The 26638-nt window shown below is 29.9% G+C and overlaps 1 protein-coding gene across 3 annotated transcripts; it reads left to right on the top strand.

Moving 5' to 3' along the window:
• The first annotated feature begins 1052 nt into the window (after nt 1-1052).
• Nucleotides 1053-17945, top strand: LOC129976607 (uncharacterized). 3 transcript variants are annotated; one of them, XM_056090255.1, is made up of 2 exons: nt 1053-1182; nt 3051-6109. In XM_056090255.1, exon 2 carries the CDS (start codon nt 3061-3063, stop codon nt 4099-4101), a length of 1041 nt encoding a protein of 346 aa, XP_055946230.1. In that variant the 5' UTR covers nt 1053-1182; nt 3051-3060; the 3' UTR covers nt 4102-6109. The 3 variants fall into 3 exon arrangements, with proteins under 3 accessions (XP_055946230.1, XP_055946229.1, XP_055946228.1); XM_056090254.1 differs by lacking the exon at nt 3051-6109 and adding an exon at nt 16677-17945 and having other exon boundaries at nt 1075-1182; XM_056090253.1 differs by lacking the exons at nt 1053-1182; nt 3051-6109 and adding exons at nt 10825-11079; nt 16677-17944.
• The last annotated feature ends 8693 nt before the right edge of the window (nt 17946-26638 follow it).

The following is a 26638-nucleotide window of genomic DNA, read 5'->3' as shown; positions in this document are numbered from 1 at the left end:
AAAAATAGCATATTAATGACACATATGTACAGCGAGGATGTTTTTAAAGTTGGCGTTATGAGCAATTTTAAATTTTAGATGTGATGGGTATGCATTTAATATGTTTTATTTATTCAATAACGACATAAATATGCTTATATTTCATGATCACATACTTCAATATATCTTGGTTTATTTCTTGTTCGTGACGATGGAATTTCGCGATCTCATTTTCTTTCACTTTTTATTTGCTATAATTTTGGAATTTATTTCTTCTTGGTGACAACACAATATTTTAATATTTTTATAATTTAATTATAAGTCAATTTAAAAATTTATTTAAATTGTGATTCAACGTCAGTAACCACACCTGTTAGTAAATTTGAAAAAAAAAATTATGGATCCTTAATATTTATTACAATGAGTAATAAATTGAAGATAAGTTAACAAATAATAATAAGGATAAAAATACATCTTCATGACTTAAATAAAAGAGTGCTTTTAATATTGTTTTATTAAATTTATTTCTCTTACCATTAACCGTCTAACTCGTAATTTTTTATATGCAATGTTTGCATTTAAGTTCAAATATTTTTCAAACAAAGTGAACTAATACGATACTTTACACGATAATAATATGATATAATAAAAATCTGTCATCGTAAAAATAAACACACTAAACTGAGAAAAACGCGGGATGCAATAGAAAATGGACTGATTGCCAGGCCGAAGAAATCGCGTGATACGCAGCTGGAGAGTTAAACTAAGATGTACTACGTGCAAAAATTTACAAGTACACTTGCAAATAGGTAATTCCAAATAAATTCAAATAATTCTTAAATCAACCTAGTCGTCAGTCATTTATAAGCTACAATTATGCATTGTAATACTTCTTACTGTCATCTTTTATTTCAAAAAAGCTGCTTATGTTTGATAAGAATGCTTATTTCCATGAATATTATAATGAAACTCCTTGAGTATTTCTTAAAGAGTAATTAGCCTTTGTCCTTTGTGTGGGTGGTTTCAAACAAGCATAGTGTGCTGCTTTCGAAATACCGGTTATATCATTAAAAGGGTTTTTAAGCATGCAGCCAGACCATTAAATGGGGATAGGAAACTGCGGAACTTTCTTTTAAAACTTCTGCATTATTAACAGTCAGATTGCACAGCAAACATTCATTATTTGGATTCTAAGGATTTCAGGTTCGTATTTATATTCTGTTATTTTTATTAATATTTATGGTTGAGGTTTAGTTATAAGCTGAAGGTGGATAATAAATTTAAGCATTATTAAATCCTACTTCCCATTGTTGAATAAGTGTGTAGTATAATAGAGAATGGAATATTAAAAAAAGGAAATCTGAATTTTCAAACTGTGCAACGAAATTTTTTTTTTTAGATTTTTATACTTGAATAAATCTATTTCTGAGGCAAAATTTTCCTATCTTCTTTTTACTTTCTCGTATAAGAAATATAGAGGAAGTATTATAATCGCCACCAAATGTGAACTCGAGATATGAACGAATTTCTATGTTTCGAACCTTCCTTAATTCAAATAACATATTTTTGTCATTATATCTATCTGTCTGTGAGTTTTATAAGTCAAATACCGTTTTGAGCAACGTGGGTGAAATTTGGTATATGGATTTACTGTATATGATGTGCAGATTACTATCACAGTTTGAACCAAATCCATTCAAAGCAACTTTTTCAATAAATATTCTAAATTCTTCTATTTTATATGGCATGGAATTATAAACATAACGTTTTAAATGTTTCGAAAAAAGTAATTAACCGTGACAAATTTTGATGAGTTTGAGACTATCTGTGGGTGAAAGAATTCAGGTAGAATCCCTTGTCTTAAACATCAATTCAATGAAGAAAGACCTTCAAGATGATCATTGATTCTCTAATCGAAAAATCTTTTGAACACCAATTTATTTAAAATGCATATAAGTCGCCCTAATAATCTATACATCAAAAGATTAATTCATTATGTCGTTTGAAATATACTAAAAACTTTAGTGTTCTCTTTAATTTTTATGTAAATTTACTAAAAGATTTCTATATTAAAAAAGGTATCATCACGGTATTTTTAAACATTGAAAATGTTATTAACTTTTGAAGTCATGAGAATTGGCAATAAATATTATATCGGACAATAATTACAAAATTTAAGTCAGAAAGCCGGAAATTAACTGTAAATTAGGTTTTTAACTGAACGCAATATAACGTAATGAAGCCTTCCCAACGAATTGAATTGAAATTTATGTAGTTATTAATAATATGTTCATTTTAAAAAAATTATTAAAATATACATTTTCAATAAGTTTATGCCAGTTTTATGGGATAAATAATATTTGCACGCTAAAAATGTTGCTCAGAATCTCTTTATTAAATTATCTCTTTACTATCTAATTTTTCTAAGCGATAATATCTTGCAGACAGACTGATTAAACATACATAATTTTTTAATTATTTTATTAAATGTGTTTATAAATAATATTTGAATTTATAACTTATATAATAATTTCTATTACACTCTTAATAAAAGTGTCTATTCATTTATAAATACATTTATTAAATTGTGTTTATAAATAAATAAACACATATTAATAACGCTTATACAAATTAATATTTGTTTATATTAACAAATGTGTTTATAAATAATATTTGAGTTTATAATTAATACAGTAAATCATATTATACTTATAATAAATGCGTTTATATATTTAGAAACATATATTAATAACACATATACAAATTAATATGTGTTTACTTTAATAAATTTGTATATATATAATATTTAATATTAATATTTATATAATAATATTTTATTTGTGTTATTACTTAAGTCGTCATAATATAAATTTTCAATATGGCAATAATCTAAATAAAATCTTTTCAGTTAATTTGGCTGATTTTTCAAAGCATTTCTACATAAACTTGAAGTAAAAGGAACTAAATATGTAGTAATTTTCGATCTTAAAATTCAACATTTTAATTTTGAAATTTTTTAAGATGAAATATAAATCCGGTTTAAAATGATGTTTGTACTATTTTTTTTTCAGAGATTGATAGATGGAGACATTTAATATGCCCTGGATAGCCCTTGCTCTCATTGCGCTATCTGTGGACGTGCTTTGTAACCCTTTGATAAATGACCATTTAACGGAAGTCACTTATGATGAATTAGAGGCTTTAGGCACCAGCTGTTACCCTTTGGACACTTGCAAAGGAAACACAACGAATCTTGGATTGAATATTTTCAACTGTGACTGTGACAGTTCCTGCTCAATGTATGACACATGCTGCGTTGATAGTGATTTCAGAATTCACAAAAATTCCCCCAGACACAAAAGTAATTTGAAATGTCTGAGCGTTTACAACAATCCTGGATATGAAATATACATGGTTGATACCTGTAAAAACGATGAATCCTTTGATAACTTATGTCTCAGTAATCCTGAAGAAAGTGATGATCCATTTTTGATCATTCCAGTTACCAGTAACGTGACAGGCATCACTTACAAAAACTATTTCTGCGCTGTTTGTAATGAAGATGTTGATTCTAAACAATTAGAATTTTGGGACATGGAGGTATTGGGCAATAGCACATTTTTTAAAAACTTGTCTGAACCACAATTTAAGTATGACAAGACTATAAAATCATGGACAGTGTTTGATGGCAAAAGTACCGAAACTCCCGCTGCTGTTCCAGTAATTTTAAATATTCAACACAATTCACATGCAAAGTATTGCACATCAAGTTTGCTTGAAACCTGCTCCAGCAATTGGACAGATGAGGCTGTGGCAGTAAAATGCCGAGATTACATGGCAATAGTGTTTACCTTTCCAAATGTCAAATATAGAAATCCTCACTGCGCCCTTTGTAATTTCGAAAATTTAAGCGACCTTCGTTGTGTTGAGCGTAGTTTCGCAGCAGTCCCAGCTTCTATCCCTTCTGGTGCTGCCGATATTCCTCTGATAAATTTATTCGTATTAGAAGATAGACAAAGAAGATGTGGTAAAAACATGGTGTATGACAAGTTTGCAGACAAATGCAGATGCAATTCAAGAATATACACGAAGGAGAATGGAAAATGCGTCCATAAGATTTGAAGAAAATCGTGGTATTTATTTAACCATTTGCACAGCAAAAGGATTCACAGATGGGCGTGCCAGAATAGTCCACTGTAACGTGCAGCGATGCCGCATAAAGTATCCAATACCTTACAAAAGATTTACATCTTCTAAATGAATTCATTTTTGATCTAACAAGGGGAGGGCACGAGGTTGAAAATTGAATTCGGGATGAGATTTAGTATAATGGTAATATGCATTTAGAATGTTCAGTCATGAAAATATTAAAGCGCAATAACTAATTTCGCGAAATATGGCCTTCAAACTTTCAGCATATCTTCTATACTTATAAAGTGTCGCTGCTGCGGAGAACCAAATAGCTTGGGTTTGTTTGTTTGTTATTTCTATTTATTTTCTTTTTAAATTGCTTCAAAAATCTACAAAAAGTTAAATCTTTAAATTGTTAATTTATTTGAAGTAATTCAGAATATTAAAAAAATGCATTCATATTTATAATTATTTTACTTCTAAAATTAAATTATAATTCAAGAATCGGAAGAATAAATATTTATTTTCGAATAAAAAAATTTTAAAAAGCATATGAATTAAAACTTTTTGTAGATTTTTGAAGTAATTTAAGAAAAAAAAATGCAAGCCCAGCACCAAAGTCAAGTATCGTGAATGCTACATCCGTGCTTTATTCACTATAGTATTCGGGCCTCGCCAATGGTGACACTTTATTAGTATATAAGCTATGCTGAAAGTTTGAAGGCCATTTTTCTTGAAATTTGCTAGCTATTGCACAAAATATTTTCATGAATGAGGATTCTAAATGTATACTATCATTATACTCAATCTCATCCTGAACTCAATTTTCAACCTCGTGCTCTTCCCTTGTAAGACTATGCTGATGTAAACGGTGTTCCGGTAAATAATCAACAGAAGGATCATTTTTACTTGTGTGGTAATGGCCTGCCGACGTGTACACCACATTGTTGATGATTTTTGTGACAAAAACATTTCGACGTGCTTGGCACATCTTTCCACTGCTAATGGTTAAGTGTTCCATTGGAAATACAAAGGAAAGGACATAATTGATTAATCTTAAATAATCATCACTTTAAATTTCACATTTCAAATTAGGATCTGAAAAAAATCCTGAGGAATAAAGCTAAAAACATGCCAAAGCTTGAAATTTTTACTTGAAATATTCACTTAAAAACCATCTTGCCAATGGATTGTAGTAAAATTCTGGACCATTTCAGAACTTTTTTGTTGTATTTTATAATGAAGTGACTCTTCGTGCATGCAAACGCTATAAAAATGGTATTTACTATTAGGTTGGAAATGTATAATTGTATCAAAACAACTTGCCAATGGATCATATTAAAATTGAGGACGTAAAACCGACCTGCCAACTAGAATTTTGGACGATCTCAAAACTTTATCATTGCATTTTGTAATACTGTGACTCTCCGTGCATATACATGCTATTAAAGTGGTAACATATAATTATACTTTTTATTGTTAGGTTGGTAATGTATAGTTATATTTAAACATATTTTATGATATTTCACATATTACAAGCAATAGATTTAGTGTAATTCGTTTACCAATGGAAAAATTGCTGTTTACAGTAGAATTTATTTTACCTATAGATCATTTGTTAATATTAAGAAACAAAATAAAATGGCTAATTTTCTAATAAAGCCTAAAACACTAAAATTTCTTTTCGATGACTGCCTAACAGCAACAATGACAATACATGATTCACTCCTTGAAGATAAGGTATTTCTTAAACTCAAAGCTGTGTATGCACTTTTTATACAATTTGCTTTACACAGCATATATTTATAAACTGAAATAAAAATAACATTTATACATGAGTCTAAAAAGATTTCAGTTGTTAATATTAGGAAAGGACTAAAATGGTTAGCTTTCTAATAATGCCTAAACCACTAAAAATTATTTTCAGCTCAGATAATGATAATAAATGATTAATTCCTTGAAGATAAGGCTTTTCTTAAACTCAAAATTTTGTATACACTTTTATATACAATTTGTTTTCACTGTATATATTTATAAACTGAAATGAAAATAAGATTTATGCACGAGTCTAAGATTTCATTTGAAATAAAAAGATCTAAATTTGATACAAATTCTTAGTTAAATTTTGTAACTGAATTAAAAAAGAAAAAGGGTTTAATAAAAAAAGGAACTGCAAGTTAAGGGCAAATATGAACTTTTTAATAAGTGTAAATGTTTAAATAAAATGTGCCAACGTAACGTTGTAATGCGTTGACGGTTTTTCCACCTCTTTTTTGCAAAATTTTGAATAATTGTGAGCTTTTTATGAGAAAAATGAAACAATAAAGGTTAATGATTCTAATTGAGATGAATATGTTAAAGAAAACCCTACAACGAACGTTACAATATTGTAATATTTTGAAACCCAGTGTACAGCATCGTTTAACAACTTAATAAAAGTTCGTAAAAGTTACGTAAGCGAACTGCTGTGGAGTAACTGTCGAGAAGCAGCAATTAATGAATTTTTAAATTGCTTTGTAATAAATTATAGATAATTCTGATATAATGTTAAGTTTCCTTCGGTTTTGATACGTAAAAAATATAATTAAGTTTTTGCGAATTCGGTTATTGAGTTACTGTTATTGAATTACACTCGTTGAGTTTGACAAAAAATTTAGTATGTTGTGCTTACAATATATTTGTAGATATTTATCAAATTTTGAACGATATTTACTTACTGGAAGTCTATATTTCCGAGTACAGGTGAAAATAATTACATCAAAATCAAATCAATCATTAAGAGGGGAATGCATAATATTTAACGATTAGATATAGATAAGGATATTAGATATATAGATGACGATTATAATATTTTTTTTCTTTTAATACCTTGTATAAGAAAAATTAAAAACAATACAAATATTTTGTGCAATCCTTCTAGTAATAAGCGTTTTCAGTAATTTGATATAAGAAATCCATATCAACGCCAGGTTGATAACGCTTGGATCGAACCATTTTTGTTTTCATAAACATATTCCACAAAGTTTTCCTTTTTTCATCGATCAATAAAAATGCAAATAACAGTTACGTTTGCTTGTATTTCTTATTCTGCTTTTAATAATTAATTTCTAGATTAAAAAAACTTGTTCATTTTCTCGATGACTTATTTCCTTCTTAGATTTTTTTTTTTATTTTTTTATCAGCCAATAAGAATATAAATAATAGGTATATATTTTTGTTTTTTATTATTCTTTTTGTAGTAATTGATTTCTAGATTAAGAATTTCCCGATGATTTATTTCCTCTTTAAAAATTTTTCGTTTTTTCACCAGTTAATAAAAATATAAATAACAGTTGCGTTTGCTTGTATTTCTTATTCTGCTAGTAGTAATTCATTTCTAGATTAAGAACATTTATTCTTTTTCCCAATGATTTATTTCGGTTTTCGAAATTTTTGATTTTTTACCGGTCAATAAGAATATAAATAACAGTTACACTTTCTTGTTTTTTTATTCCTCTTATAGTAATTAATTTCTAGATTCTGAAAACTGTAGGACAGAGATTTTCTTTTAATATAAACAACAGATAAAAACATTCTTAATAAGTTTTAAAATTCCTACTAAAACGTTGCTTTCATTTTTTGGAAAAAAAAACTGTTTAATTAAATTTAATAATAAAGGTTAGTAAAATTAGTACAGTTTAAGTAATTTACCATAATATTCATGACAGATCAAATGACTTTGGCATACGCATGTTAAATAAACTACATATCGTTTCAAAAATCCAGAAAAAACATTCAAAGTTTTAGAACACAGAATACCGATTAAAATATTTAAAATCACTTTTTTTTAATTTATCAATTTTTTTAAATACAGGATGATTATTATTAAAGCTGTAAATCAAGAACAACTTCTCAGAATGACCTGGAACTGAATGCACATGAGGCAATGCGAATTTGCTGAATGAAAGGAAAAAAAATTACATATCATCGTATTGTTAGGGTCTTTATAATGAAACCAGTAAAAATCGGTTTAGGGCGCTGTGTCTCATATAAACTCACCAAGTACGGGAATGTTGCCAGCCGAAAAAAAAAGATAAAGATTTAAATAAAAATGACAAATTTATTCTAGGAAACAATATTACACGGGAATAATGACAGTAACCTCACGAATAGAAAGTTTAGAAGCTAACACCAACGACTTTTTTCTTTTCAAAAGAATGTTTAAAAGGCTGTCCACCATTGTTTGATTACCTCCCACCCCCCTTTTTTTAAAAAAAAATATATATAATTTCTTCAGAATGTAAATAATTTTGATTAACGATTCTTAATCTACGACGTTTTAAGTTAACAATTTTAATCATGACCAACTTCTAAATTCAGTGTTTTCTCTTTTGAACCCTCTCCTATTATGTTCCCTATAGTCACGTTTTTTCTATTTTCAACCTATACATCAGCATCGTATTTAAATTTCCTTATTTCGAAATAATGTTTTTCAACAAATGGTTTTTCCTACGTTGTCAATTTGAGCTGTCACTGTGAGTAGGTAAAACGAATAACAAGTCAAGGGACGCCATGAGTAAATCAAAGTATAGGGGAATATAGACAATTTCCTCGCGTAAAATTTTATTTTTTGAACAAATTCTCTTAATTCTTTTTTAATGTAATCTTTCCGAAAGCAAACATTTCCTCAAATATATTATCTAAAAATGTATATCTAAATTTCAGCAATGATCTTCAGTCTTCTAAGAATTTAATATAATTGTTTATGCTAAAAAATGAGATACAATAAATATACGATTCTGTTTCTTCTCAGAAAGGTAGCATATTGGTTTTGAGAAAGATTATTCTCAATGTACATATCGGATAATGTTTTTTTTATTCATTATGGATCAGTATGGAAGTCTATTTAAAATGCTGTCTATTACTGATCATGGTAATTTCAGATAATCCAATGTTCATTTTTCTATCGCGTAACGCTTCATTTTTACTAATCCAAAACTATGAGCTGACAAATGGGTTTTTTCAACCGGCTAGCCAACACTTATAACATAATTATATAATTGATACTCAAAATGATCTTCAAATCGAAATATATATTTTACTCATTTATAGCTTTCATACATAAACATCAACATAATACATGAAAGCGTAATGTTACGTTTGATATTCATATATCACGTGAGGGAATGTTTTACATTTTGAAACATTTCAGGGACCATAAAGTATATTTTTCTGCATCAAGCGTTTCTCCATAAGCAATAACACGTATGTTTAGAGCCCTTTAATGATATCTCACAGAGAATTGGAACCCTATTTCTTACTACATTCCAGAGCTTTGAAAGTATATTCACCGGCTTGTAATTTTGATTCATCCCTTGAATGATTAGAAGCACGTATGAAGCGTTAAGAGCGAAACTCCATTAATACAGATTTTGGTTAACTGAGCAAAACTTCATATTTTACCAAAAAAAAAAAAAAAAAAAAAAACTGAATATTTTAGCTTGTATAATGCTCAATTTTGATTCATTTCATGAACGATAAGAAGCATATATGAAAGCGGTAGGAGTCAAACTCGATTGATATAGTTTTTGGTTGATTCAGCTAGGCATCAAATTTTATTTAAAAATATGAAACTGAATACATTAGCTTGTATAATGCTTCATTTTGATTCATCTCATGAATGATAAGAAGCATATATGAAAGCGGTAGGAGTCAAACTCGATTGATATAGTTTTTGGTTGATTGAGCTAGGCATCAAATTTTATATAAAAATATGAAACTAAATATATTAGCTTGTATAATGCTTAATTTTCATTCATCCCATGAATGATAAGAAGCGCATATGAAGCTTTAAGAGCCGGACTCAATTAATACAGATTTTGGTTAACTGAACTAGGCATCAAATTTTATTAAAAAGAATGAAACCAAATATACTAACTCGTACAATGCTAAATTTTAATTTATCCCATAAGAAGATATATGAAGCTTTAACCTTATGACCACTGACCGTTTGATATCGCCCTGTTAGACAGGGGATCCGACTCTGGCGTTTTGGGGCGGTTAAATGAGTTTCAATGAGCCTTCGTCGAGAAATACCTTACACCCCTTAAAATCATCTAACCGTACCAAAAAGCACCTGAGTCAGGCCCTTGTTGAGCAGGGCGATATCGAGCGGCCAGGGCTTGGAGGCCTGGGTTAAGAACCATAAGAATCATAGGGTTAAGAACCACACCACGGCCTTCGTCAAGACCCCCAACCTTTTTAAGAAGGGCGTTTTACGAAGGTCGTGACCAAACTCGATTAAGACATATTTTGGTTCATTGAGCTAGGCAGCATATTTTATTAAAAAAACGAAACTGATTATTTTAACTTGAAAAATAATTTGATTATTAAATCGGAAAGTTCTTCATTCCAATACTCAATAATTTGAAATAGCGAAGTTTATCGATTTACATTGCCTTATCACTGAAGATTTTATCAAATTAATTTTATTCCATACATAGGAATGTCTTTGAAAGCTTGTATTGACTTTATATATCCATTAATAATGGACTATTCCTAGGAAAAAATGATTCTTTAACAACCTTAGATAAAATTAGATTTTAATTTTTTTCTATCATTTTAAGCTTAAAATTTCCAAGCGTCCTTGGAAATAGATATTGGGAAAATAAATACTTCCTACTTGCAATAATCAAAGCTTTTTTTTCTGACATGCCTTGCTCATTTTTATCTTATTTTCCTTTTTGTTCATCGTCAAATATTTTACTCCATGAGAAGATGCTGCTGCATTGTTTGGAGCACTCCTCTCTACAAACCAGTTTTTGCAGACAGTGCTTGAGAATAGTTTTCACCCCAATATTTAAGTTGCCAAGGTCAGGAACTCTACTGGAAGTTGAATTGCTCCTCGCAAATCTTATACACCTATTCTTTTGAATAAGTTAAGAACGTCGTCATTTCGTCCTCATTATTTCTGATATTATATCCTGATTGGTGAGTAGCATTTCACATGTAATCGCTTTTTATTCGAAGTAATCGCTACATTTTCTGCCTATTATATTCCAATATGCTTTTTGCTGTATATTTCTGAAAATCAGATTGAAAATTTTCAAATTTTAGAATTACTTTTTGATAAACCTGACTTGCATAGGAATTAATAATGAACGAAAACAAAATTAAGTATCAAAGAATTTGAACTTAAATGCTCTGTAGAATTTCAAGTCTGTCAAATCATCAGAGAGAAGCAACCTCCATTTCAGCTACGCCTATTTTATATATGCCATCAGCATGAACGCACATTTTTGCAGCAATTCTGGTTTTCGATTCTGAACAAAAGTTTGCGAGAATGCACCTCCATGTTTTGTTATTCCGGTGATTATATGCGTCTGAAAAACTATCTAAAATTTGTATTTTTAGAATCTTTTTATTTAACTTCAATTATCTAGATTAAAATTGTCATTTACTTAAATGTTCCAATGCATTGTTTTATATTAGCATGTGCAGTAAAATAGTTAAAACTCATAGAATTTAGAAATATTATCCTAAAACTGGATGAAAGATTTGTGTAAATGTTTTACAATGTTTAAGGATTTGATGCTTGTTTCTTATATTTTGAAAATGTGCATTTTTATATTCATTATAAGTGTTTCCACATACTATTATGAATGAGTGTCGAAATTTCTTATGTTCTACCATATTAAGATCTGTTATCTTTTGCATTATGCATCAAACTCTCTAGAAGATTAGAGTTTTAAAGAACAGACTTTTTTTAAGAGCGATAAAAATTACAATTTTTTTAATAAAAAAATAGAAGCGGAAACAGTGTAGATAGATATACTTTCAGCAAATAAAACTTTAATGCCATATCTGATTTAGTTTAATTCTTAATGAATATTTAAAAAATTGTTTCTGAGGATATAATTATGGTTTAATTTCTTTATTATTTTTTCAGCACCTGAAAAGTTATTTAAACAACTTTTGCTTAAGATAACGTTTGATATAAGCAATTAACATAGCTAGTAAATTAAGATATCACGTAAATTGAGCTGATTCAATTGATATCACAGTCACGCTATAAAGTATTTGCGTATGTCATCTAAGCATGCATCCACACCACGTAGTCCTATTATTTTTTGAACAACTTTTTTATTTTATGCCCTATTCAAAATGAAAAAAAGGCATTTATTTTTGCTCTTTTAATTGATTTAATGCAGTAGAAGAATATGACAGTCGTATGAAAAAGTTGAGTTTCCGCTCAGCAGTCCTGAATTATTGAAAATATGGACTATGAAGATACGAAGAAATATTTCAGCATCTATTACACTGCTCACGGAATTCATCTTAAGCCTACAGCAATGATATCTAGAACAAATTGATATAAATATTTATCGATTTGCCTGAAAAAAAATTAAAAAAAGACTCTTTCATAGCATTTAAATAATAATAATAATATACGTAAACATAATTTTTTAAGCAGAAGTGGCGAGGCACATCACACAGAACAACACAAGAGAAATGAGGAAAAGCTCATGAAAAATTTATCCCCATGTTTATATACTGTGAGATTTTGATAGGGATTTCTCTACACGTGTCGATCTAGGTAAGGGAATTATAGGGATCTTTTAAAAGAATGTCTTAGCTCGACATTTTTTTATCCCTTCTCTCTTAGTATAGGAACTTGTCGATGTCAGCAATTTTACAGAGCTTTCGTTGCATTTATTAAATAAAAAAGGTGGAATTGGATCAGGAAATAAGAGAACATTTTAGAATGAAGTTAATATGGGCTAAATTAAACTAAAAAATTAGGCAATTAATTAAATTTAAATTAGATTTTAAAATATCATTCCATATGTGTGTGTGTGTGTATTTCAAATAAGATTTGCTATCATAATATTTATTGAATAGATGACAAGATAAATGAATTATTCCGATGTAATCAGAAAATAGTATTAAATAGACCATGCAAAATTTGAAAACTAACTTTAAAATCTATGAAAAACGTAATTTAAATTTTAATATACGAAACATAATCAAAAAAACTGAAATTGGAAAGAGAGAATTAAACATAAGACTTTACCCTGAAGTAAACATTCAGAAATATTTCCTGCAGTAAATTTTTGTCAAAAACAAAAAAACTTATTATATTTATGTAACCAACAATCACAGATAAATTCAGAAGTTCAAATATTTTGGAGGTCCTAAAACTCGTAGATTAATTTTGGAACTTTGCCATAGAGCATCTTTTTCTCATTATTTAATATAAGAAATATTAAATAACTAAATTAGGTATTAAATGTAAAGCATTTTATTTGTTGTTTTTTTTAAATTGTTTCTTGTAAATAATAGAATTTTTGTTTTTATCAAGAATAAATTAACTTCATTTGCCTGTTTTTTTCTAATGTGCTTTGTGTTCAAAATATTAATGTGTATGTTAGAATTATGAAACTTTTTATGCAGTCACTGAGCCAGTGATCAAATATTAAAAGTCTCTATTTAAAAATAATAATAAATAATTTATATTTTGTTAGGGAAAGGAAATTGAAATAATCAATTGCATAGCTATAAATGTTATGGCCTCTACAAGATTTTGTGAAGTTTACAAAGGCAATAGGTTTTTACATTATTATCAAATCCTTAAAAGAATTATTCTAGTCTCTTTGACGTAAAACGCGGTGACCTGGTATAAAGGTGTCGCCTTCGGAACCGGAGGGCTTCAGGTTCGAGACCCGATTCCATCCAAGAACGGTCGTATAAGCGGATTTGGAGCACGTTAAATACGTTGGGGCCAAACGTCCTCCAGCTGGGGTGGTGTGGTAGTTTGGAAAGGGGTGCTAGTTCAGCTGTCGTCCTCGTCATCGGATCACGATTCAATATTATGAGGTCCGTAACAAAATAGCCGTAGTGTTGCTTTAAAACGGGACATTAATATAACTAAATTAAAATTCTACAGACTACTAAACAGACTACGTTGTTATTTTCTAAAGTTTTCTAAAGTTGATTGTTTTATAAAGTACATTTCTCTTTCTCAAAACCACTATAGAACCGCAGTGGCCTGATGATCCCGACTACGAATAAAAATGCGCCCCCAATTCAAAACTAAATTCTATTGAAGAATCATTGTATACATGCCCTCTAAATCCGTGTAAGCGGGTTGTCTAGTGGACGCATTGCTATTTGGTATCAATGATCTATTGCTTATGGGGTGCGGATATTTTGAGAAAGTATTGAAGGGGGGAGTGTGAAATAGCTCGGTGCTCTTCTCATCATCTGATTACGACTCAAAATTAGGAAATTAGTTTCAAAACAGTTCTCGGTTTGCTTCAAAATGAGACAATAAACATATTCTTCAAATGGACACAACAACACATCTTTGAAATGGGTTGTAGAATCTCTGAAATTGATTCAAAATGAAGCATAAATATATCTAACGTGGACTTTTACATCACATTTGCAGGAGAACAATTGATTTTGACAGATTTGATGTATCCCATACCAGAATTAATTTCTGTTTTTTGACGGAAACTAATCTGGAATTAATTCTCTTAACAGGATACTCATACTTTGTCACCAGACTTTGGTTTTACCTTACCCATGAAAGAAATTACATTAAAAAAACTTAAATGATAAAACTTAACGATTTAAAAGACATTCTCAAAGTGTCTTCCAAAGGAAATGCTAGCAGAATCTATAACAAAATGGCCCAGCCCTGTCTGCAATGGAGAATGATATTCTCTCCCCTTTTATCAGCGTTATTATCAAATGCGCGAATCCGAACATTTGTTTTGGCGTTAAGCAATTCATATATATATATATATATATATATCATATTTGAAGTGACTGATTCAGCTACATACGAATAAAACTAAGTATGAATAAAAACAAAATATTGAATCGTAAATTTTATGATTTAATTACATTATTGCTGTTTGTAGAAAGGTGAAAGAGCTGATCTCTGGGATTTTTATTATTTTATATTTTTTCTTGATTCATTATATTTTCCTTTCCTTTCAAGGATCGTTGAGGTTTTTGCTAATATTTTCTTTCGGCATTTTTTTTCTTCTTTTGTGTTTACCACTGCAGTATTTTTTCTGCTACTGGATCACTGTTTGTTACGATTCGATTCAATAACTAGTTCCAATTTGAGTGTTCATGAAGTTTGTTTAGTTCATAAAAAATTCTATGCCTTTATTTTAACTTTTAATTTTACATTATATTTGTCTTTAAATTCGCTACAAATTATTTTTTTTTTCTTAAATTTTTTGTAAATGCGCATGATATTTTTTTATTTTTTTATATTATGATAAAAGTAATCATGCGTGGGGATTGAATTGAGCGAGGATAGAACCTGCGACCTGTGGTTCGCAGCCTAATAAAATGTCCACGATACAAAAGCAATTTCTCGGGTAGCGTAGTTGTTAACTGGCTTATAAGCTATTCACTACAGACTCCCCCTCCAGTGAGTCAAAGGTGAGACGAACGAAGTAGGTGTTGAGTTTTGATGTATTAGCTGTTGATTCTAATGCGCCTGTACCCATTTGAGCAGTTGAGTAGCGCCAAGCGTTATGGCGAGCGTGTGTGGGTGAGTGGTTGCTGTTGCTGCGTCAAGTGAGTCTGACGACTCTGGGTTGCTGCGACCTTTTTGTTATGCTGCGTCAAGTGAGTCTGACGACTTTGGTTTGCTGCGTCAAGTGAATCTAACGACTTTGGCTTGCTGTGGGTAGATGGCGCCACAATAGCTGTACGAAGGTTGAAGGTCACCAATGTGGCGATTGAATTAAGCGAGGATAGATTCTGGGACCTTGCGGTTCGCAGCCCAGTAACATGATCACGATACAAAAGCAATTTCTCGGGTAGCGTATTGTTAACTGGCTTATAATCTATTCACCACACATGTAAAAGAGAGATAGGTGGCAGAATTTAGTTAGAATACTATCCTTATAACCGTAATCAAAGAACTTAAAATCAGATGTTTATTTAGTTTCTTAGTAAAAAAAATATCATCATCTTACTGATCAAATATAAAACAGAATTGTATTAGTAGTTATTTTGGGATTTGTAGGCCCCAAATTCAAATATATCGAAATGTAAGAGAATATTTACTCTTACCTGTCATTCTGGGAACTTTTAACTCGGACGAATCGAGGTATTTCAACATAAACTCGGAGCCAAAGTGGTATTTCAACTGGCACAGATAATTATTTAAAAATATTTACATAATTCATTTTACGTTCCTGAATTCTTTAAACAACATACAACCTCATTGGCTCCGTTCTTACACACTTCCTCAAAACTGAAACTGAACCGAAACTGACACTTACAGTGTGGGATCATGGGATTTTTTCCTGACGTCACCATTGCGCTTGCGTGAAAGAGTTACATGATATCATTGTTAAGCTAAGAATTCCAAGTTAATACATTCTATTAATTTTTATTGTATACTAAATATCTGAAAATCTTATTCATTTTGAATCGTAATACTTTTGACAACGAAACGGAATTTGTTTAATACAATTATTTTTAATCCCGTAATAATTCTGAATTTCATATTTTTATTGAATTCATTTCCTTATTTGTAATTTTTTATTTTTCAGGAATTCAAAAAGACATGACTATATCGGTAATTGGATTTCTAATTATTCTTCTCACCCATTCCGTATCTTGTTATTTTACCCAAACTGGACGATATGAGGAACTACAGAGATTAGGAAACCCATGCTACCCTAGAGACACCTGCCAATCTTTAAATAAAAGTACTGATGATCATTTGTGGCGTAATCGGACATGTGAGTGTGGCGAACACTGCGTACGTTATAAGACATGTTGCATTGATTCCAACTATTTTGGCATGGAACAATTTGCACAGAAACGTCCAGAGGAGGTTTGTCAGATGGTGCAGACAAAAGATTTTATGGTACTTATGGTATCTACTTGCTTACAGGAATGGAACAAGAGTCCCATTTATAGAAAATGTGTCCATCCAGAAAATGACTTAAAAGATCCTTTGTCAGAAGCACCTGTGATTAGCACAGCATCCATGACTACATACAGAAACTTCTTCTGTGCTTTATGTAATAACGATGACGATTCAGCCCTTCTATGGGATATCGAGGTAAAAATGCCAAATAATTTAAACTTGGGTCGAAATGCTATAACGCCTAAGGATAACATCATTGAAAGATTGGAATATAATTCTGCGCAAAATTCTTGGGGTTTCTTTTATATAGACCCACAAACAAGAAAGCAGGAATTTAAAAACGTTCAGATTACGTTTTCTTTGAAAGAGGATCTGAAAAAATTCGTTAAGCCATGCCATGAACAAATCATATCTAAATGCAGTCCGTCTTATAAAAGCACTCGTCTTCTTTACAAATGTCAGGCATACTATTCCCCTGTCAAAGGCAGAAGACAAGGAACCGAAGAATTTTTCAATTATAGGAACATTCATTGTGCATTATGTAATGGACTCAGAATAAACTTGGATGATTTTTTTTGTCTTGTTAAGATTAATCTCAGAAAAAGTGTTTCGTTGTCTTTCACTAAATTGTTGGACGTGAACAGGAAAGATGGAGACATAGTGGGCAAGGTAAGTGCTTGCAAGGAAGGCCAAATGTATGATCCTTTTTTTAAGAAATGCAGAACAATGGCGTGTGCATTGCCGAATCATGTCGTGAAGAATGGAGCTTGTGTGAAATCAGATTGACTCTAATTAAAAATGGTCTTCTTAAGAAATTTTCTCTTTTTTAATTATCTTTAATGGCATTGAAACTTTTTCCCAGACCATTGTAAAGAATAAACGCATTTTGTCGTTTGAAAATTTGGAATAATTTGTTCACCATTCCGAATAAACTTAAAATAATTTATATTACTTACCTTATTAAAAATAAATGAAATATTTCATAGATGAAATGGGATTTCTTCAAATATTAATCTCAGTCATTTGGATGCCAGATATAGAGGACAGCTTATACAAAAATTCCAGTTCTATGAAGTTCAGATTGAAAAGGATATCATTAGCGTAAGCTGTACTTTTAATAGAGGTTAAGTGATTATCGATAGTATAATAATAAATTGATACTTTTTTAAGATCTATACTTTTATAAATAGATACTTTTTTAAAGAATATCAGTCTTATAGTTATTTATACTTATATTGATTTGTATAAAGTTTCTAATTGTACAAAATAGCGATAAATTAAACACTCAAAATGGAGTAAATTAAAAATGAATAATTTAAATTTATTTCCCTTATTTAAATAAACATAAGAATGGCAACATTATTAACGTTATTTATGAGGAATAATTAACTGTGATTTCAGTTATGCTTTTAATTTATAAATTTTGCAGGTTATTTATTATATTTTCAACCTTCATACAAATGATAACTACTCAAAGTTTGATATTTAAAAAATATTAATTTAGGGAAGCGTTCTCATCATTTTGATTCTCTTAAAGAACAACTGAAATTCATCTTATTCAAATGTGAATGTCTTTCTGTATTTTAAAAGTATTTAAATGGCATGGAATGGACACACACATATATATATATATATACTACTAGCCGCCTTTGGCGACCAGCCGGTTCGCCAATCTTAATGTTCGTTAAAATTTTAATAATTAAATATTTTATGCAATTTCTACTTTAATAGCTTCTTCATCAAAATATTTTAAAACTTCAAATTTTGATTATCATACAATTCATTCATAATATTATAAAGGCCTTCAGTCATAACGTAATATGTATCTCTCTCATTTTCTGTTAGCACCCGTAGAATTTACGCTTTAAATTAAAGTGGAAAGAATTTATCTTCAATTAATATAATAATATTTTTTACTGAAACAAAGCATTTTTTTATAATCTGATTACTGAAAATAGAGTCACTCAGCGTTTAAACTTTATGGGCACTAAAGAATATTTTTTTAAATTTATGTAATATCTCAAGAGTTGGTCAACAAAATTTTCTTAGATTCATTATGAGCAGATCGATTAATTAACAATGTTTAAATTTAAATGCATCAAACACTAAGAAAATAAAACGAATCGTTTAAAATAAACGGTTGAAAACGGTAGAATTTATGCTTTAAATTAAAGTGGAAAGAATTTATCTTCAATTAATATAATAATATTTTTTACTGAAACAAAGCATTTTTTTATAATCTGATTACTGAAAATAGAGTCACTCAGCGTTTAAACTTTATGGGCACTAAAGAATATCTTTTTTAATTTATGTAATATCTCAAGAGTTGGTCAACAAAATTTTCTTAGATTCATTATGAGCAGATCGATTCATTAACAATGTTTAAATTTAAATGCATCAAACACTAAGAAAATAAAACGAATCGTTTAAAAAAAACGGTTGAAAACAGGTTTTAAAAAAACTACTTAAAAAACGTTGTACTTAAAACTATAAGCATATACATGTTGTCATGGCAACAATCAGAACAGAATGCGCATGCGTGAATTTTCTTCGCCGGTTACGTAACGCAAATACGTGATTTTTTCTACGCCAGTTGGGGTAACGCTATGCGGATTAGAAATTTTTAATTTCCTTTATTCTGTTTTATTTTAATTCAGAAGTACTTCAGAATGAATCTGAAAGATTGATTCATTAACAATGTTTAATTTTAAATGCATCAAACATTAAGAAAATAAACAGAACCGATTGAAATAATCCGCCGAAAATTTTTAACCCTAGCCTCATTACTGTTGGGAGAAAAAAAAACTGAAGCCTTTCTCGTTTGGCGCTGGGAATAATGGAAGATTTTTTTGGCGAAAAAGTTGGCGGTGGGGAAAATGGAAGATTTTTTTGGCGGGAAAGTTAGTTTTTAATTAATAATTAAAATTCTAATTAAAAATTCGAAAAAAGAAACCCCAGGTGCACATTCCCAACCTCCAAGGTATACATGTACCAAATTTGGTAGCAGTATGTCAAACGGTCTGGCCTGTAGAGCGCCAACACACACACACACACACACACACACACACACATTGAGCTTTATTATAAGTATCGATGTCTGAAATTCTGTCAGCAAAAAAAGCTATACTCCTCACAAACGCAGTTAAAAATTATTAGCTGCATATACTGCTACTTCTTCGAATACTGAATAAGCGTTCTTCAAATTTTTATAAAGTCACTCTCTGCTAAACTGTCACAAATTATTTTTTATAATATCATTGAAAATTCTGTATGTTATAAATAAAAAACATGAAAAAAAGATTTTGCATTTTTTGAGAAAAATCTCTAACTTTTCTCTACTATTTATGTTATTTTTTACGAAAATATAATAAGTAAAGGTCACAGTAAACAAAATCATCCATGAAATTACATAACATTTATCAGCTTTCTGTGAAACGGAGTGAATCAAAATCATTTTCCACCGTATTAGTTTCTATTCAGTCTCTTAAATTTCTTGGTGACCAAGTTTTCATTATAAAATGAGAATTTAAACATATTTTTATATGACCAAAATTCAGAGAAATTTCATTCAGTTTTTTTAGATATATTCGAAAAAATGTGAACATCCAAAAATGATCTATAATGCACGAACCAATATATGCAAGTAGATAAATTTAGTGAAAACGCCTGATACATTTACTAATTCAATTATAACGTAGATTGCGCGTATATGAAATGATAATAATAATATAATGGCTCTAAATATTTATTAAATATTCAGTGTCATCTCTGGAACTTAATTAATTTTATTAACATTTCAAATAAAAGACTTGACAACATTCTTAACTCAATCTTCTTAAACTTATAATGGAAAAGAATAATAAACGTTAAATCACGTTATACCGGACCGAATTTAAATCCACAGGTTTAGAAATTTCTAGAATGAATACATTAAGCAGTTGCATGGAACCACGAGAGCAAGATTCCCAGAACCAATAATGTCGAAAACAGCACTTATATATTTTCCTTATTGTTTTGTGTTAAAGAAACAAACAAATTAAAAGTCCAGACTTATTAATGACCATTGGCGCAGAGATTTTTAAAAGAAATTTGGGATGCGTTTAAAATTCCCCAATTTAATCAGGCTTTTACACGTTTAGAAGCATATTGAAGTATAATTAAATCATTTTTAGATGTAATAATTGATTTCTATTGCTAATTAATTCTATTACTGAGAAAAATTCTTCATTTAAACGTTTGCGGTTTATAATATGAGAACATAATTTCTCGTGTTTTCTTTGATCTTTGCCTATTACAGAAATAAAGAATACGTGGAACAGAATGCGAAGAATAGAATGGTTTAGCTTTTATGACCATTTCCTGCTGAAACAAAGATCAGTCTGTAGAATGACGTCAATTACCAACACCGCTGAAATAAAGTATACTCATTGTTAATGCATGCAATGGAAGTTGCACTCACAATTACTGTAAGTAAAAAAGAATGACGTGTTACAATTATAAAGATTAGCGACAAGCGAAACACAAAAATTACAGAAACTCTCACTTAAAAAGCAATTTTTCTTTATAATAAATACTTCCATAATAAAATTTTCATACCGGTATATTATCTGTAAAATTATTAGGTAGTAAGTAATGACTGAGAATTCATTTTTCAAAAACTTAAAGAAATTCTTCATGAGAAAAATCAATCAAAATGCTTACATTTTTCTTTAGCAACTTCAGAGCATGTCAAATTATCATTTTAAAATTCAAAAAATATTAGTTTTTCAATGATACCAATTGTTTTTGATCCAAAAATTTTATTCAATTTTAATAATTTATAAAATATTTTAGTATACTTAATGCTTTTAATGACTTTATTTATTATGTTTAAAACCATGAGCATTGCGAGATAATACGTATTATAGGACTCAATACATTTTTTATTTGCTGTTACATAATTAAGATTAAATTTTAAAAATAACATAAAAACAGATGATTTAAACTTGAAATATTATTTAGAGGTTTGAAGTCATTAAAAAGTTTTCAGAGATTTTGTAAATGAAGATAACATACAATACAAGGTGTCTGTCAATCGCTAAACATTTTCAAAAATTTCAAAGTTACAGGTTTTTCGATGCCTGTAATATTATTAAAATGCCTTCAAAAAGAATTGAAGATTTGTATGAAATGTGTCTTAGATCCATTCAAATGTAAGAGATATCGTCTCTTAATTCTTTAAAGTATGGTGATTTATTTCCTGGATTGCACTTATATCAAAGAATTTAATACATGGTATTTCTGTTTTTAAACCATTTTAAAAAGCATATTTTTAAACTTTAAATATATTCCTTCTTTATTAAATGGTTTGAAAAATCGAACCATATACATTAAATCTTTTGATATTAATGTTTTGGGAAAAATACTACCACGCTTTAAAGAGTTAACATACAAGAAAAAAGTATTTTCTATAAAACCTATAAAAGTATTCTCTATAAAGTAAAATAGAAGCCTATTTTTGACATCAATAGTATTAGAGAAATTAGATTAAATACGAAGACGGATTATACGATTTTTACGAGTTGCTACTGTGGTTTGATCTCAGACAAGCGAGTGATTTGCTACGAAAGAAATAAGTATGAAAGGATGAATTGTTCGCAACGAAACAATAGAATTGTAAAAAAACATTATTGAATTGTATTAAGTCGATTTTTTCCCCTGCATGTCTGTATTGCAATCGAGAATCGTGACAGAACAAATTGCAGCCAGACTTAGGCCATGCTTGATTAATGCCCATTTCCTAATTTACCAAAATAGTTTTGTCTCATATCACACAATTCTTACGTCCCCACGACTTGTCAGACCCAGAATTTATTTCACTTACAAAACAATGTATCTATCCTACCCAACAGGGTTCCAAAATTGGATTAAGCTATGTAGCTGTTTTAAGATAATCAAAGTTTCAGAATCATTTTTTCTTTTTTAAAAGCTAGATATTTTTATCGATTTGAAGTTTTGGACTTTTATTATATATATGTAATGATATTTTAAATTCTTAATTTAATCCAAATTAATTTCCAAAACTTAATCTTAATTTAGCCTATCGTAACTTCATTCTAAAATATTCTCTTATTTCGTGATCCAATTCCACTTTCGGTTTAATTAATTCCTTTGTAAAACTAATGCGCCATCACTACTACGTATCAAATGAAAGTGATACTTTAGTTGCCCTTGTCAGAGGTCAGCATATGTATTCCATTCGCAGGTGGCCGGAAATTCTATGTTATATAAGACTAGTGATCATTTGCCTTCTTTACTTCTTCCTTTTTTGCCTTCTTCTTTACTTCTGCTTTTGTGGCGCGCTGCGTCTGCTTGTAAATAAATTGCTTTACAGAAATGGATATTAAAGAGAGAATAAAAAGAAATTAAAACTACAAAGTCACTTCACTGCTTGTCTTCAAACCTGCCTACTGCTGGAACTAAAAATATATTACATATATATATGGATATTTTTTGTATAGACATGATGGACTCATAAATTCGAATAAGTTACTTATTTGGATCTAGCAAGAACACAAAACCCTCATAACTTTACGTGAAAGCAATAATGATCTCAAATAATATTAGGAAAGTTATCTATGAACGAAGATCAAATTACACTTATGAGAGTGATTTAATATATGTTGCTGATCAACTAGAATAAGAATTTCTAAAACGAAGAGACATATATGATTTTAAATCACAGAAACTGAAGAGCAAATTTCAAAAATGTAAGGGAAGTTGAACACTTCACAATAAAAATCCGAAAGAATCTCCTAGATTGCAATAACGATAAAGGAAGATTAGTTTTAGTTTAGTTATATTAATATAACTATGCTATAATTTGCTATTTTGGGAAAAACCTCGTGAATTTGAACTTCAATCAGATGACGAGGACTGCACCTGAGATCTTAGCCCTCTCTCCAAACTTCCAAACTACACCAGTGAGAGGACGTTTGGTTTCGACGTATTTAACGTGCACCAGACACTCTTACATGATGGTTCTTTGGTTGAATCGGGTCCCGAACCAGAAACACATTGGTTCCGTGGCCGAAACCTTACCACCGGGCCACCGCGGCCCCAATAACGGAAGAGGCGATGCTATTGTTGATGCTCATTAATTACATTTTATATTGTTATATGAGATTGCAATCGGAGAAAAATTCTATCCGATAAAAGTATATCTTTATTCAGATACGAAAAACTCCTGAGCTTTTGCTGATATGTCAGGAAGCGTTGATTTCATCAAAGTAAGGATGAGAGAGAAGATAGGAAAAAAATGTTTACACTTTATTTAGCAACATAGAAAACTTTGATTATCTACGGAATAACGGAATTAGCTATATGAGCAACAAATATATAAGCTTTAAGCTAAAGTAAGATAATATGGTTCAACATGACAAGTAAATAAAAAAGATAATGGAAAGAAACAGGATAAAAGTAAAGGGTTAGAAAGAACATCATAATTGTCTTCATTTTACTCAATTTCTGTCATCCATCTGCAAAGTAAAATTATCCAAAAAGGAATAGTCACGGATCCTTGACACGCACAATAATAGATTTTTACAACAAAAAGTGCATAATATAAGTGAAGATAATGTCGGGGGGGGGAATTCAGAAGGCAGAGATATAAAGTTGAGTGATGCATATGGTTGTACCATAACTTTATATCTATGAATATAGTCAAAATATAAGTAGACAACTACATATCTATGAATAGATATCTTCACATCTATGAAGGAAGAATATAAGCGAAAATAAGATCGAAGAAAGTTCAAAAGACGAAAATATAAAGTTAAGTGCTGCCGTATTATAATTCCACATCTATGAGGGTTGTCAAAATATAAGTAGACATGTACACATCTATGAATAGACATCTTCACATCTATGAGGATAAAATATAAGTGAAGATAATGTCGAGAAAAGTTCAGGAGACAAGGATATAAAGTTGAGCACTGCACATGCACCATTTTGTAACTTCACATCTATGAAGGTTGTCAACATTATCTACACTTTTTTTAAAAAAAACTCTTCTTACATTATGCTCACTATCACACTAAAAGAAGTGTGCACAAGAACACTCCTTTTTATCTTATTTTTATACTATTGTGATAATGTTATAAAGATTTGGTTTCAAATGTTCCATTTTTTTTTTCTTTTGTTGCAGATAGATCCTGGCTGCTCCATTAGAAGCGTTTACATCTTAGATGAACAATGAGCAGTGAATGATCCAATTCCTCTTATCGCAGATTGTTATTGCAATGTAGGGAAATTATACTAACTGGTAAAACGGGGTAATTTTTCTTTGAGATCAAAAAGTTTAAAAGTGGCTGAGCAAGTATAAAGTATAATGAGACCGCAGGACAGTTATCAACCTCCACAGCAGATGACAACATTCAGCAAGGTCGAAAGATTGTCCATACTTTTGTATTCTCGTCTATTCGAAAATTTCGACTATTTACATTTCTCAATCCAAAGAATCCCTCTTACGAAATAGTGCACTTACCCCAGATTGCGGCAACAATCTATGATAAATTTTTGAACCTCTGTTACCTCCGATTAGAGGAATCGGATTACTGTTCCTTGTTATTTATTCAGTGCAAACTTATAATGGAGAAACCATGATTTGCATCTGCAAGAGAAGGAAGAAAAATGGCGGAATTAGAATCAGACTTTCAGAGCATTATCACAACAAATAACAAGAAGACAGTGTGCACAAAGTAAAGTAGCGTTATATCAAAAGTTTAGATGTTTTTTTTTTCATTTAACCTCATCTTAAATATTTGAATTGAAGAATAGACAAATTATGTGCAAAAATGTTAATGTGGTGTATGAAAACCTTCTTAAGAGAAGGCACACATCGGTTACATTTAGAGAACCGGTGTTTGGATTGAGATATCATTAAATATTTTAACAAGAGACTAGTTAGGCTAACGTTCTTTTAACGTAAGCAACAAAAAGTATTACTATTTTCTCAGACAGGAAGCTCGTTTGATTCCAATTGACGATAATAATTTAAATTAAAATAGTTAAAGTTAAGAGTAGTAAAATTTTCATTTTGTTTGAAGGGTACGGAAATATTTTGTCTGTATTTTTTCTGTCTATAGACATTTGCTCAAATTTGGCTTTTTAAAACTATGGAACCATTATCTTAACACTTTCAACATTACCGACGAAATAGCTCGTCTTTCAGATACTTCCATTGATGCTTGATATTTATCTTTTCTTGGAGTTTTTATTTAATTCCTCCTCAGCGATGAATGAGTTAATACTCAAAAAATAATCTTTCTAATGATACCAATTTAGTTTCCAATTATTTCCAATTTAATTGGAAGTATCTGAAAGACGAGATATCTCGTCGGTAGCGTTGAAAGTGTTAAACTTGAGGAGAGCAGTTACAATAACAAGTATTATCTCATAAATGAAAAGTAGAATAAGCCAAGGAAAATAATCTGGGGGAGTGGTCTCGCCAAAACGTTCTCGCATACTCTCTAATAAACTGGTCATGCCAGAGAACTTTTTGCATGGTGCTGGCGTACAATAGTCACAAAATATTAAATTTCGGTGCGAATTTAGCATTTTTACTGAATTTATCGTGTCATCCTTGGCGAGTTATCTCTA

This window comes from Argiope bruennichi, chromosome 7 (assembly GCF_947563725.1).
Source record: "Argiope bruennichi chromosome 7, qqArgBrue1.1, whole genome shotgun sequence".
Taxonomy (NCBI): domain Eukaryota; kingdom Metazoa; phylum Arthropoda; class Arachnida; order Araneae; family Araneidae; genus Argiope; species Argiope bruennichi.
This window is presented reverse-complemented; position numbering and strand designations above follow the sequence as displayed.

Excerpts from the sequence above, each read along its gene's own strand:
- LOC129976607 (XM_056090254.1), top strand. The coding sequence starts at position 16,691 with ATGACTATATCGGTAATTGGATTTCTAATTATTCTTCTCACCCATTCC.